At 44.4% G+C, this 15683-nt stretch overlaps 1 protein-coding gene across 1 annotated transcript in view; it reads right to left on the bottom strand.

Annotated features, from left to right (window-relative positions):
- SEC14L5 (SEC14-like 5 (S. cerevisiae)) overlaps nt 1–15683 on the bottom strand; it is a 32494-nt gene that overhangs the window by 15863 nt on the left and 948 nt on the right. The window contains exons 2-3 of the mRNA XM_009995443.1: nt 1447–1596; nt 1222–1353 (exon numbers count right to left, since the gene is read on the bottom strand). Coding sequence (XP_009993745.1) covers nt 1222–1353; nt 1447–1596 — 282 coding nt within the window. The remainder of the gene's footprint in view (nt 1–1221; nt 1354–1446; nt 1597–15683) is intronic.

The following is a 15683-nucleotide window of genomic DNA, read 5'->3' as shown; positions in this document are numbered from 1 at the left end:
ATGGTGAGGATGCAGACAGCTAGTTCCCACCCTGTTCCAGGAAGAGTGCTCTCCTCAAAGCTCAGCTGCTGACATTTCCTTCCGAAGGACACGAGCTGGGGGCAAGACAGCCAAAATCAGCAAGTGCAATAATGTTCAAGTGATTCCAGAATTGACCTGGCAGTGTTTCAGATCTGTCAGCACCCTTCACATTGATGGAAGTTTGATTTACTGTAGTTTTTAGGAAGCCCCATACAGCAACCAAGTGATCTCCAGATCAGGAAAGCCCCTCACCATCCTAAATGTTAATAGCTTTTCAACTTTTTGTCTTGCTTGAAACAGAAGCTGCTTACAGTTTGTTTAGTCCCCAGCAGCTGAGCTGTTGTTCTGTTGCCAGAAGGGCAGGTAAGTAACAGGATCTGAACTTTTGTTTAGGGAACAAAAAGCAGTATCTGATCGCCTCCAGAAACAGATGAAGCTATTTAATGGTGACTAAGCCCTAATAGCACTATTACACAGAAATGGCAGACTGGTGCTGAAGGTACAGCCACAAAGTCAGACATCCCAGGCCACAAATACAGCTCAAGACTTTTCTCCAAATATTCAGAACATGAAGATCATGACAAGAGGCTAAAGCTTGCACCTACTTGTGGGCAAAATTAATTGCCAGACTTCCCTCTGGTCCTTAAAATAGTAACTATTAAGGATTTATTTCTAAATACAGTCATAGAACAGTTTAGGTTGGAAGAGACCTTAAAGATCATTCAGTTCCAACCCCCCTGCCATGGGCAGGGACACCTTCCACCAGCCCAGGTTGTTCTAAGCCCCATCCAACCTGCCCTTCAACACTTCCAGAATGGGGCACCCACAGCTTCCCTGGGCAACCTGTTCTAGATCCACACACATGCCCAAGCTCCAGATGCTTTTAACAACTTAACTTTCAACGCAAAATAAATTTGGAGAAAACCATCAGTTCTGCAGCACCATTTGTGTTTTCTACCCTCAGTTTAGTGACTAGCACTTGGATCAGAAAATCACAATCAACCTACAAAAGTTTCTCAGACCCTGAGAAAGCGCCAACAAAAGCCTGCACCCCAGCACCCAATGGCCTGGCAGTCCAAGAGCATCCAACTGTAGCACACAACAGTCCAGTGTTCAAACCCACTCAGGCAACTGCAGCCTGTGTGTTAGCACATGACTTTCAGCACTCCCTCCCCAGGCAAACAGAAACAAGGCACTTACTGAGTAGCTGCAGGTCTCCAGGACCACAACTCGGTTGGCAAAAGTCTCATTGTGGGCTTCGATGCGGAGGGTTCGCTCTTTCCAGTTCACTGTGTTCTTCTGGATGAAAAAAACATACTCGACCCCTGCAATCTGAGGAGGGTGAAGAACCAGAAAGAGGAAAAAAAGAGTAACTTTAGGAGACTTTATTAATCTTAGCCAGCCAGCACAATGCAGGACACTTGCCTTCTTCAGCAGCCTAGGAGCATCCACGTTCAGCTTGCAGCTCCGCTCAATGATGTGTATGGCCCCATCATCACTCCTGGACTCGTGCAGGATCTCACTCCCCAGGAAGACTGGGATCTCTGGACATGTAGGAAAGCGCTTTTCATATGCCTGGAAAACAACAACAAAAAAATCAGCTTCTGTCTAGACCAACTTTAACTCCTGAATTAATTCTTTCCCTTCCAGTAAGAGTCAAACAGAAGAGGTGCCCTTCATCTCTGAGGAAGGGGAGCCGAGACGGGGCTTGGAGTTAAAGCAAAACAGCTCCCAACAGAGCTGAAACCCATCCTGATCAGTCATCAAGCTAAGCATGTCTTAATATAACTTTCCTTCCATACAATAAGTAGAAACAAAAGCTTGTTGTTAAAGGGCATTGGGAAGGGACTCCTAATAACTTGAACATCAGGAACCAAATCTTCAGCTAGCAGGAGCCAGAACAGCTATGTTGATTTCTGCTGGCTTGACCCAGAGATACTAAAACTCAAGTCAGGCAAATTGCCAGTGTGAAGAAACTGTTTAAGAATATTTAATACATTTGTGCCTTAAAAATGTGACTTGTTCAACAGTTCTAGTTGGCCTTACCCTTGATAGTCTTAGGGACATCAATTATTCACTACTCCTTTCAACTTCATTTATCCATTTCTACACCAATTCTGTCCTGCTTCTGAAATCTTCCTTGTTTTAATTAACCCACATGCCTCTGAAAAGCCTTTTATCCAGAGCTTCTCTACCAGCTCTAGTAAATGCCCAGTTTCCCATAGCACCTGCAGCAAACAACTCACATAAATGTGACCTATTGTTGCTTCTCTGTTCCTAACTTCTCCATCTCTCATTATATTGCAAGACTTTTGCAGGATGGAATGTTTTCCTTGGATTTCTGAAGCTCAGGATTCAGCCAAAGCTGTGACAGGAGGAGAACCCCTGCTCTCCTCCATCACACTCAGAGCTACACCATTTTGGTCACAACATTTTTTTTGCTCTCATTCCACAGCTGGGCCTGCCCTCCTAGGAACTGCTGCCATTTTCCAGCTTTTTGTAAGACACAGCCATTTTATACAGTGCATCATTCTCACAAGTATTTATATTTTTATCCACCACAACAGAAAATATTAATGTGATAATGCTGGAGATCAGCTCGGTTGTCAGCACACACACAATGCCATGGGTGGCTGTGTTCTCTGTCACCACAGCAGTTCAGAGGCTGGTTGCCCCTGTATGTAGTTGTGTACCCTGGTGCTGTAAATAATACCACTCTTAAAATAGCTCAGGCACTTAAGGACACATTCCATATCTCCTGCTCTTAGACCTCCAAACGGAATACAAGTTATTTCAGATTATCATGTTTCTCTATTATCAGGAGGAAAGTGAGAGCAGAGTACCAGACCTGGAGCTTCTGGCCATAAACACAGTGCACAGGTCTTTAAATTGTCCTCTCCAAGGCACTGAATAATGTCCTCCTTGTTTTGCCATGTTTCTTGGAGATCTTACCCCACATATGAGGCCTCCACCTGTGCTTTTTTCTCCTAACCACAAGAAAAACAAAACCCTTTTATCTAAATATGAAACTCCCCTTGAGAAGTGACCCTTTCCAATCCACACAGCTCTGTACAACCAAAGCAAACTCACTGCTCCAAGAAGCTTGATTTGTTATGACAGAAGTTCCCAGATGGCTGTCAGGTACTGCTGCAGGATGCTTACAGCCACCCACTCTCGGTGTACTGCACTTTCCTCCACAGGCACAGAGCACAGGAGATGTATCCCTCACTACCTGCTCTCTGGTGTCTGCAGGTGCCAGCACATTCACCTTCTCAAGCAAAGTTAGTACCTCCTACTTAACCCTCCACCTGCCCTCTCCCAGGCTTTCAGACTCCAAACTATGACATCTTGTGCTATCTTGAGGTGAAAGCCTTTTCTCTCTTCTCCCTGGCTAATATTCTCTATTCTAGCACATACAAGAGTCTCTCTAGGCCACCTTAGTCACTAGAGTCTCAGGCAGTGAAAGTTGTGAACAGCTTTGTAGGCCACTGGAACACCAGAACATTTAGCAACTATTTATCAACTGTTCTGTCCCATGCCACTCCTTACCCATGCCCTTATCACAATCCGCAAGTGTAACTGAAAGCCCTACCCTAAAAGAAGGCTGTCCCAGTTAATCCCATACCTTTGGTGAACAGCAGCTAGTGCAGAGGCTAGACAACACCTTGAGTGCCAAGAAGATCATAGAGAATGGTGCAGGATTGTCCATAAGCTTGGCAAGGAACCACAAGTCCTCCTAAACACAACCTGGGCTCAAAGCTCTGGGCAGCAGGTAACACCACATGTCCCAGGGTTCCACATTCCATGAGCAAGGACTAAGTGTGGGACCCAAAGGCTGAGCCAACACCATCCATTTCTCTGGGTCAGGATGAGAGCTGGCCAAGGTTTTCTTACCCCAAATATTCCTGGTTTCCCACAAACTTAAGGAGCTGGACTGGGAAGAAAGTCCTAAGCATGGTGATCTCAGTTTCTCATCCTCCACATTTGAGGGAGTTTGCAGAGGAACAAGAGCTGTTCTTCCATGAAGATAGGGAACAATCAAAGCACAGATACCCTCCAAAGGCCTCACCTCAACAGCTCCACCAGGATACTGAGCTGTGTGTCCTCACCACTGAAAGACCACAATGGCCAATCTGAAGCCCCATATACCACCACTAAATCCAGGTACCTCTGGCTCCAATTTGAAGATAAAGCCACTGGCTCTCAACAGAGCTGTTTTTTCCTCCTCTAAGTATGCACTTGACCCAGCTGGAGAAAGGCTTCCTAATAAACTGTCATTAAATCTAGGAAACTCAAGACAAGGACAATTATTAGTGGAGTACAGTCACTATTCCAGGCAGCTAAACAACATCTGGATAACAAAGTTAAGTTCAGGGTAGAGAGGCACATGCCTATGCACAGCCCTGGTGATATAACAGCAGTAACAGCCCAAACCCATCAGCTAAAAAGGAGGGACATTTCCATATTTGAGAAAGAATCCCTTTCACACATCAATATTAAGTCCTATGCTAATCTTCTTTGCATAACAGCTCTAAAAATACAGCACCCAAGATGCCTATGATCATATGAAGGACAGCTGGAGCCCCACGCTGCAGTCACAAAGTTGTGCTGTTAACAGGCCTGATCCTTCCCCACTGAAGGTACTGAGCTCTCAGGGCAGCAATCCACCTTTTGCACCCAGCATCCTCTTACCAAAATCAGCATCTACACACAGCAGTGCCTTTTTGCCCCAACAGAGAAATTGAGGGAAATCATGAAGACAGAGAAATATCTTAATTTTTTTCAAGCTGTTATTTTCTCCTCCTCTATGGTTCTGCAGAGTGCAAAGTGAGCACACTATCCCAGCCAAATGAAGGGCACGGGGTACTTCAGATGAGCTTGTTTTAATACTTGGGCTACTAGTCTGCCATTCATCTCCTTGCTGCAGTAATTCTGCACTGACTGGTGTGTAGGAACTACAAGTTGTCACTCCCTTCTCTGCCCTCCTTCTTCAGGAGGAATTACAACACTGTTGTGCCACTGCTTTCTCTTAAGCACATCTTGCTTTAAGACAGTCACCTTAAGGACCCAAATCTTGAGCAGGATCATCTATATATTATATATATGTAAAAAAATATAAAATAACTGGCTCCATGAAGCCACTCCCTCCCTTCTTCTAAACCCCACTGGGATTAACATAGATAGGCAGAACCAGCTAACATTTTGTGTCCCTCCTGCAAGCCCCCAGCATGTCAGACCCAACCCTGGGCTGGGCTCCTTTTCTAGAGTGCCTGGTCTCTAGAACTGCCTTCACACCTGAGTGGGCTGAATTAAATCCCCAAGCAGTAGCAAAACAGCAGGAGCTGTCTAGGCAAGCCAGAGGACTGCAGACACTTGATTTACCAAGCAAACTATCTCAACAACCCAGTTTACATTAGTTATTTTCCTAGTGGTTTAGATTAATACACTTTCTTTGTACCCAAACCCAGCATTTCAGGAGAGCTGGTGGTTCAGGTCACTCAGAGTCCCTCCCTAAATCAAGCTAGTTTTTTTTTCCCCCCAGATTTCCTGCAAAAGAATTATTGCAAAAACCAGTGCAATATCAGGGCTTTCTTGGTTGGGTTTGTTTGTTTGCTTTTTGTAGTGGACTGCATACATCACTTGACCCACATTCAAATGTCACTTAAATCTTTGCAGTTAACTCCCTCAGACTGAAATTACACATGAAATTTCACCATAGAGCTAGGTGAAGACAGAGGGATTGGGGATCTCTTTCAACCCTCCAAGATAGGAAATAGAACCCATGTTGGGGTGCATTTAAAGCAAAAAGCCCACGGCTGCTCCAAAGTGCTGACACAGCAGTGACCTCTACATCACAGCTCAAGACCCCTTAGTGCTACAGGAGCTGACAAATGATTCCTCACAGCAAGGAACGACTAATCAGCAGTGATGGGGCTGACAACAAAATCGATAAGGAGTGCTCTGAGTGCGGGTTTGTCCTGCAGTAACAAGGTTTAGCCAGCAGTCCCCTGGGAGGATGCGGCCGAGTGATTTTACCCATTCTGGCCAAAGAGTTTACCAGACCAACACTGTGACAGATGAAAATACCTTGTGAGAAGAGAGTCTTTGAGGACAATGCCAGGAAACCCCACTTAAATGTTCTAAATTGTTGCTCAAGTACACAATAAGCAGTACAAAGACATGCATATGTGAGAAGAGCTTGCCCTGAAGGTCAGCCAGATGCCAAAGATCAGTTACACAAGTGGCAAAAAAATGTCATTCTAAAGCCCCACAAGCACAGAGAAAAGGGAAAATTACCCTTTTCTACAGCCCTCTATTCACCTGCTTAATCCCTTTCCCTCCAGACCACAGAGCTCCTCTCTGAGTCTCTAGCCTTTCCTATAACAAGGTGCTAAACTTATTGACAGTGTGAGGGTGTTCCTGCACCTCTCTCCAGTTCAATCTCCTGTAGACTTCAGTAGCCATATCGCTGCTGCTCCCTCTAGCAGAGAACACGGCCAGAGGGCAGGATCTTTTACAACAGCTACTCCTGTTCCTCCTCAGCGGGTTTCAATATCCTTTTCTAGCAAGTGACCTTGAAGCAATTACACAACAGAGGCATTAGGAATCCAAAACAACAGGGGCATCCAAGCACTGAACTGCTGCATGAAACAGAACCCCTCAAAGCCCAAACTCTCCTGCACACATCCAGGCTCCTGGCAGTTTCTTCCAGCCCTGCATCTGCTCGGTCCTGACTAGTTCTAATGTGCTCTAACAAGAGGCAGCTTTCCTTACATAATCCCATTTCATACCTTAATATCCGAGAGGGAAAGTTAGTTTTCCTGCCTAGAGGCTGCAAACCAGCTCCCAGGGCAGCAGTTTTAGTTTTCTCCCCACACCATTCACCCAAGAGAGGTGATTCTTCAAGCTTCTCACTAATACACAGTTAATGGACAAATTGGTTTGGATTCTCCCTATCAGTGCAAGCTTTTTAGCAAAGTAAATAAACAGCTCGTTGTGGTAAATGCTGCTGTTCTTGAAGTCATGCAGAAACATGGAGCTATTTTGGTTGGCAGGAAAACATTTGTCTTCTATTTGATAAGTGATCCTCTGAAGTGGCTGCATGGCCATCATGTGTTTGTTACTGTGTTTTGGTTTTGTTGTGTTGGGTTTTTTTATACTGGTAGGGCTTCCTTAATGATGTCATCACAGAGATCTGCTGTTTTACATTCAGGCAGGACACAGAAACAGAAAAACTCTGGGCTGACTGTAGGATGTCAAGATGAACTGGAGAGAGACATTTACGTGTGTAAAAGCTCAGCTATTGGGGAAAATTATACTGTGCAGAACACATGAAGGAAATAAACTTAATCACCTGATGTAGACAAACTATTACAGTCAATTTAATATTAACATATTTTACAACGATAAGACTTGTGCTTCAAGACTTCAAACTTCCGTAATCAAGCAGTTTAAATCTGTAATAATCTGTTCCTTAAGGTCATGTTAAAGTCACATGCAGTTTGTCTGAATAAAGGAAGAAAATGTACATCTGTGTTCAGATTTAAGGGAAATAAGGAGGAGAGATGGAATCAGGCTTTGAGCAGAAGAGATTCAGACCCCTTACCATTTCTAAGCAGGAAATGGATGCACTAGCTTTTGAGCAGCTCTAACTACACAAATATCCCTTTCCAGACTCAGGTGTTTTCAGATCATGGGCACCTAGGAAAAAGCCATAATTTAATCTTGCAGTCCCTCAGTCTAAGTGCTGAAGGGAACCACAGGGTCTGCAGAGTATTGACCAGACACAACAATCCCTCTGCCTTGTCATCACCAGGAACAGATACCTGCTTCTCACTAGCCATGGTAGTGCACAATCAAACACACATGGAACAATCAGGAGTTGGGGGGAACCAAATGGGTGTTTGGGGTGCAGAGATGCACTAATGTCAGGGAAAAGAGACCTTGATTTGAAGGAGGTGCAGATCATCTGCAGAGTAGCAGAAACTGTCTTTGGGAATTGAGAAAAAACACTTTTGCTGGAAAGAAGAATATTTGGTCAGTGAGAAGTCCACTGGACCACAGTAGCCAGAGCTGCAAACATTGACCCAGTGTTATCTCTCCCTGGACTACAGCCAATAATTTGTCTCGTTATTTCAGATTTGGGTGAAAGACACAATTCAAGGAGCAGCAGCTGTCTATGACAATAGAGGTACAACTGGGTGACACAGCAGAACTACTAAAACCGGGACATGCTCTGCAGCTACACAAAGCTAGCTCAGGAAACTACCAACATGCCCAACCTCCTGTCTGAGAAGAAACAATACCTCATCCAAGTTATTCTGCTACCGTGTTCCCCTCTCCACACCAGAAAGGAGAAACCTAGTGGTGGAGCAGTTCAAGTCACAAACACCACAGTGCACTGGCCTTCACGAATGGCTATGGAGGCAATGACTTTTGAGGAACCACTGCCAGCTGGTGGGACATATGTGCCAGAGTCCACTCTGGAAAGAGAGAGATACACCAAAATAGGAAGGCAGGGAAGCAGACATCTCAGGAGAATAAGACCTGAAAGAGTAAAACACAGCAATCAAGTGTCATGTCACAATGCTCAGCGAATCACCCCAAAATCAAGAGGACTGGCTCACAGAGTAATGCCTGGTTGGAAGGACAAGCTGTCGCTGCCAGAAGCTGCTGTGAGGATTTATACAAATGAGCAATGACTCAGGGTCAAACTTGAGCAGGTCACCGTGCTTAGCAGCTTAAAAAAATCCAAGCTGGTTGAGATGTAACAACTGATGTTGGTTCTAAATTTTCTCACCTCTTTTAGGTGCTAAAGAGCTTATTATTTGTCTTCTGCTTCAACACATTCAGTAGAAGTGAGAAGGGTCTTTTAGTCACTACTAGAATATTAGGTACTGGTGCTACCATCAGTTAGTGCTGAGCTACAACTTACTGTAGAGCTCACCCATTCCAGCACTAGGCTGCACTGATCAGATTAAGCTTGAGACACCACTCATCCTGCAAGTAAACAAACCTCCATGTTGCAGCTGGAGAAGGAGATTAAAGAAAATAGGGACTATCCTGTACAGACTCTTTGAATTACTCTAAATCCTCTCCCCAACCCACACATGGTGCCAGCACTCCTCAGCCATTCCTGCCCAGCAAATGGAGTCCTGGCAGTGGCAATGCAGAGCTATCAGAGACTCCTTTGATTCCCTCAAGACACACTAAACAGGCCAGATGTGTAGATGTTGCCAACAGTTTTCCAGAACCCTGCATGAACAAGCAGTTCTTCCATCTGCTTCCAGTATGTCTGGTAAACAGAATTCACCAACCATCTTCTACTCACCTGAAGGGAAATATCTCCCATCATGATTTCAAAAGAAACATTAGCTCTTTGCTCAGTCTGACCATTGCTCAGTCTCAACCTGCTCCACCCCAGGAGGAGGTGGTGGCAGGGCACATGGACTAAGCACATGAAGATCCATGGCACAGAGATCATTATTTTCAGACTTCTGTTGCCAAATGCTTCTCAGCAGCAAGATGATGGGATATTTATAGCATATCTTGACAGCATGGTTTGAAGCCATCAAGTCACACTGAAGCATGTCTTGAGTCATGACTAGATCCTCAAAAGTGCCTCAAATGTTAACCCAGTAGCTTCTGAGAGTCACACCAAACCTCTCTTCAAAACATGGCAAGAAAAGACAAGAGAAGCTCCATTCTCTAAGTTACCTAGCACAGACCCTGGCTGCAGAGAAACAATCCACACATAAGTATTATTTGTTGGCACTCAAGCTCTATATACAAACAATCCCGTCAGAGAAAGAAGATTCTGTTTTGCTGGTGAGCATCCACTTCTTAACTACTGCTCAGGGACATTTCATGTCATATATGACGTGTATTGAACAGGAAAGAATAACATTTTAAAGCATTTTCCCCCTTGCACATTGATTTTTTTTCTTGATCTCTGGGGTACTGTCAACTAGAAATACCATTTCAGACAGCATCTTAAAACCACATCATTATCTACATCTCAGCAGCTTCAAAGGAGCTTCTGAGCACTGGGCATGCAGGCTACATGCTGCAAAGTTCTACAGCTGTCATCTGCAGCTCTCCAAGGACACAGTGGGTAGCAGGCCACTGCAGGGACCTCTCCTTGGGCACTCCTGCAGATGCTGCACTTTGAGCTTTACTCCAACTTCTCAGTACTCCACAGAGCCCTCTGATCAGCTGCACCATCACAGCTGCTTCAGAGGGATTTGAGCTGCCAAACACTGCTCTGCTCTCCCTGCAGCAAGTACTCCTCTTGTCCTAGAGGTCATGCCTGAGAGCTGAGGCTATGAGCAGGCATCAAATATTTGAGTTAAGCTTCTCCTTTTATTTATTTAAAACCAGCCTGTGATGATACTTAAAATAATGACAACTTGGAAGCTTCAGATGCGGATATTCCAGTCTGTAATTACAATATACAGGAACCCCCAAAATGCATTCTGAGGTCCATGTGTGCTGCAGGCACTGTAAGATACTGCACAGTGGTTGACCTAGACAGCCAAACCCCACATCTCATATAGCAAGACAGCAGCAGCCTTTGCCAGGCCTGTGAACACACATATTGAACTTGTCACTCCAAACAAACCCACAGAACTAACATCATCCTTGCTAGACAGCAGTTTGCTTGTATATTATACTGCTTTCACACACCATTTTATCAGTTACCAACACACACTGTGAGCTGTTTGGGCCATACTGTGGTGCCTACCCAGGAAAAGAGGGCTCAGATGTTCTGCTGCAAAAGCATCACTACATCAGTCAGTGAAACACTGAATCCTTTAAGACATTGCATCATTAGTGAGGACAGCAAGCACAAGAGATCAGGACTCAAGCAGTCTCTTTATATATTTAATGTGCTGAATGCAATAGGAAGAAGTTATTAAAAAAAAATTACTTCAAGATCCAACATCTTTAACACAATGCATGATGACACTGGACAGGCAGAAATAAAAATAATTTTGAAAAGTTGTATGGAAAGCAATCCTAGCTGTCAGGACCTGAACCTCAGTGTTCAGTTTCTCCTCCTGCAGCTAAACCTGACAGCTAAAATAGCAAGGAGCTGCTTTCAGTAAGACTGCATACACAAGCCTCCCAACACTCTTGGCACAAAAAACTTCACAACAATTGTGAAATAAATGATGCATTTTGATGTTAGTCATAAAGGATGTTTGACTTTCAAATGTAACTGTGGACCAGCCCCTCGACTGCTGGAAATGTTAAAAACTTGAGTGACTGCACAGCAGTTTTGCCAGTGTGGACAAGGCTGATCTGCTAGTGGATTATTCAGGGGCAAGAGGGGGTCTCCTGCCAGACCCAGTAACTATCAGCAAGAGTGCTTCAGTAGCACCAGGCATGCAGAAAGACACCTCATGCCAGGACCACAGACAATTCCTTTTGATGGACTAAACTCAGTTCTACAGGATGAGAGTAACAGCAATGGAAAATCAAACCATGGAATGTTTTGGGCTAGAAGGCACCTTAAAGATCATCTAGATCCAACGGCCTGCACGGGCAGGGGCACCTCCCACTAGATCAGGTTGCTCTGAACCTCTTGAGAACAGAAGGAATACTTTCTGCTCCTTACTCCATGTGAAGTAATTTCTGACTCTAAATAAACCTGCAACACTTGTAGCCCAAACTAAATGTGCCACTCAGTTTGTTAGCAACCCCGACACTCAAACCGTACTGAGGAGAACCGGAAGTATAGCCACCCTGGTTCCATCAATTTCCTACTTTTATCTTACCTGAAAAATAAAGAACTCCAGATCAACTACATGCAAAGAACACTGAATTGTTGCTAAAACTAGAAAAGCGAGTCACAGAGGTGCTTGGAAGTACAGGTGGCAAGCTAGGACCTCAGAGGACAGAGCTGTCACTTGCAGACACAAGCAGGGGCATCACAAGCTCTAACAGATCTGTGAGAGTCTGAGTGATGCTCCAGACAAGCAGTGCTCATGTGTCGCACACACACACCCCCAGAACCACCACCCCATCCCAAAGCAACGCTGCACATGGCACAGGCAGCCTGGGCTGCAGGGCCCCACTCAGGCCATGCAGTGGGGAGCAGACAGCACTGCTGTACAGCTATGCATCTCCAAGAGGTTGGGCCCCCAGCTGCTCATGCGTATGTCACCACACACCACGGGCAGCACCAAGACAGAAGGTCAAGCAGAAAGCAGCACTTGCTCACACTGGGCACATGTGGGGCTCAAGAGCAGCTCTGTCTCAAGCATGGAGTGGAACTGGTGCCTGCAATGAGCTGATGCTGCTGCCAGCAGCCAAGGTCCTCATCACTGCTGTCTTTTCAAAACCATGACATACTTCTAGATAACTGCAGCAAACCACTCCAAGGCTGCAAACATAAAGCTGATATCCTGTATGCAGGAAGCTTAAATATCAAGTTATATTATATATAAATATCTGCACATATACATATATGTTTTTTAGCTTCTACTTAAGGCCAGCCTTGAACCTACAAGTGTAGTGTTTTGAAGAGCTTTCATTTCACAGAAAAGATAAAATAAGAGGTAGTAAAGTGATAAAAGGTTTGATTTGGTGTAAAACCTGCATTCCCCTTCTCCAGATCTGCATTCCTCACCACTCCCTTGGCACCAGGCTGTGCAGAAAGACCCCTCACTTGCAACAGAGACCGTTATTATTATTAGACCATTATTAGCGATGTAAGAGGAAGGTGAAACACACTTTAAATGTGGCAAGAGGACCAACCAACTGACAGAAGTGCCACCATGAAGTTGCTCATTTACGCCCCTCCTGCAGCAATTCAAACTATACATCAAGTATGGAAGACCGGGGAAGAGTCCCTGGGGAGCTATTTCAGTTCTTTAGCATTAGGAACCATCCTAAGAAAAATGAGTACATGCCATGAAATATGTGAAAATGGCATGTCAACTACAAGTGTGAGGGGCTGAGAGCACAGAAATTAATGGGAACCAAACTCCTCATCACTTCAAAAGCTGAAACCATCTCTCCTAACCTAATAATTCATAATTTATTGGCAACAATATTAAAAATGCAATCTCAGCTCTGTTCCCTGTACAGCTATGCATTTTAGACTTGCTCACCCAAATCAAATTCCCATCATCATACATCAGAGAGGGCTCACAACAATTTACATAACCCAGAATAAGTTACTGCTCATGAGCTATTTGGCAGAAATACCTCACTTTTGGGATTTTTCCCTCTTTGTAAGACTTGAGCAAAACTCCCCAACTTTAGCTTTAAGACTACAACACAAGGAAAACAAAGTTTATACTTGGGGATTTTCTTGGCTGTAAAATAAAATCAGGGGACATGTAATCTCAACCCTGCTGATCTAATTCAGGAGAAGACAAGATCAGGTAGAGAGGCAGGGACAGACTATTTGAGGGCACATTTAAAAGGAGATGCTTTAATGATCCTTTTGAGTGCAGTTTAGGAACAAAGCAGGTGAGAATGACTACTGTGAATTTGGACAGGTGTAGAAAGACCATATTTTTTAGAAAATCTTTTAGAAGAGAGCACTCTCCTAGCAAGAAAAAGACATAATTCTAAACTCTTGAATGACCAGAAGAAACTGATGCCTGTCAGCTGGACAGGACTGGCAAAGAGAGTAAGAAGGGGAATATAGTCCTTCTTCCAAGGACTTGGAAGACACGTCACATCTACCTCCTGCAAATGCCAGAAAAAGCTGCAGAGGTATTAGTAAGCAGCAGAGTGTAAATCCATAGATAATTATCCAGAGACACACAATAACAAAGGTATTAACAGCAGAAGCACCAGCTCATCTGTCAAGTAAAGCCCCCGTGCTGTCTAGAGGACGAGCTGCACACACATGCACTCTCTACATGCCCAGAGAAGATAAATTGTGTTCCTGATGGCAGGGATCAACAAAAGGCATGGGAAACACTAAGTTTGAACAAGGCCAGGAAGCAATGAATTGTTTGCCTCATTTGGCTATGAAAACCTTCTTTCTCAGACCCTCCTATCAGAACAAAGCGCACACACTGTTTTCTACAGTGGGGTCCAAACATCCGAGGTTCTGTGGGAAAAATACTTTTCCTAACACTACTTACCTCATGACATAGCCTGAGACACCACAGAAGTACCATCCCCTCATTGTACAGATGAGCAGTCAAGCACAAGTGTAGCAGGGAGCACAGAAACCCACAGAATGAGAAGGTGTCTTGAGGTCACCTACATGACCTCTGCTTTCCTACCACAGACCACAGTATGAGACCTCAACACTCCAGAGGTTCACATAAGCATTTGAGGGGAAAAGATGAAAGCAGCTGAGTATCAGGTTCCCAGTGCTGAGGAAGCTGCTGTCAGATTTCTGTTGAAGCAGATTAACAGCAATGCCACGTGCTGAGGAGCAAAACAGCTTCACTGTACACCCACTCTCCCTGCAAAACTTCCAGCAGCTGACAGCTAGCACCTGACAGCTCTGAAATCTGCACTGCCTCCACACAAATGAAGACCCCATCTGAACAGATCAAAGGGATAACAAAGCCTGCATCCAGCTCAGCCTGCAGGGACTGCCACTGGATTGGAACACTGCTTTATAACACCAGTCATTATTATAAAGCAGATCCTGCTGTGACACATGGTTTTCACAGGGCATTCGAGAGGGACTAAGCAGTCTGTATTCAGCTCCCTAGTCCACTACACAGTCCTTTGTGTGACCCTGGACAAGTAACTTCACCTTCTTAAGAAAGAGGACCAATAGCTCTGCTAAGGGAATGGGAATGTGGCTTTGCTGAACACCTGAAGAATTACATTTACAATCCCAGCTTTGAAATCCCAGGAAATTTCAAGTTCTGCCATGCTGAATAACTGAAAGCAAATAAAACTAAACCACTTGTAAAATAAACCCATCCAACCCTGGCCTTTAGGCATTTTGCTAACAAGCTTACAAAGGATTTGTCTAGATGCAGTGCTCCTATATTAGCAATCTATTGACAGGCATCTGGTGTTAGGTTTATCCTGCTAATACAGACAGCAGGAAGATGGAGAGGTATGCACAGAGCAAAGTCTAACAGCATCTTCATACAATCAACAAGCACTGGTGGCTTATTCTTATACAGGATACACTGAGAGGGTGAAGAACATAAGGAAAGTTTCGCTGCCACAAATATAAGCCTCAGAGTGGTCAGGGTACTTCTACAGCATGTTATTGGTTTAGCTGTTAGCAGACATGGCTACTCTGGATAAGACTGGAAAGGGAAAAAAGGGGGAAAACTGAAGGGAGGGGGAGACACAACTGTGAAAAAAAATGAAAGTGTTTATTCTGATAATTAGATAGTAACAAAGTGAATGGTCCCTGGTCTCAGCCAAGGAACTCCTCCTGCCTTTAGGGTCTGTTATTCATACTTAAGACCAAAGAATCTCTCCCCCCAGTTTTAACTACTGAAATAGAAGACTGAATAAAGAATCCAGAAAGCTGGAGACCATTTTGGATAGAACAAATCTTATGGCATTTGTTTCCCAGGAATCTAGAAGAGACAATGATGTCAAGAGGAATGCAATGTATTAGGTGAGGCTCTCCCTCCCATTCATAGGAATAATTTCAGCTACTTGAAATGGCTCCAGCTTTCCTTCTTCATTCTTGATCCCTGATAGACAAAAAA

The sequence above is a fragment of the Chaetura pelagica genome, unplaced genomic scaffold (assembly GCF_000747805.2).
Source record: "Chaetura pelagica isolate M959 unplaced genomic scaffold, ChaPel_1.0 scaffold64, whole genome shotgun sequence".
Classification (NCBI taxonomy): domain Eukaryota; kingdom Metazoa; phylum Chordata; class Aves; order Apodiformes; family Apodidae; genus Chaetura; species Chaetura pelagica.
The sequence above is the reverse complement of the archived record's forward strand: the minus strand, read 5'-3'. Positions and strand labels throughout refer to the sequence as shown.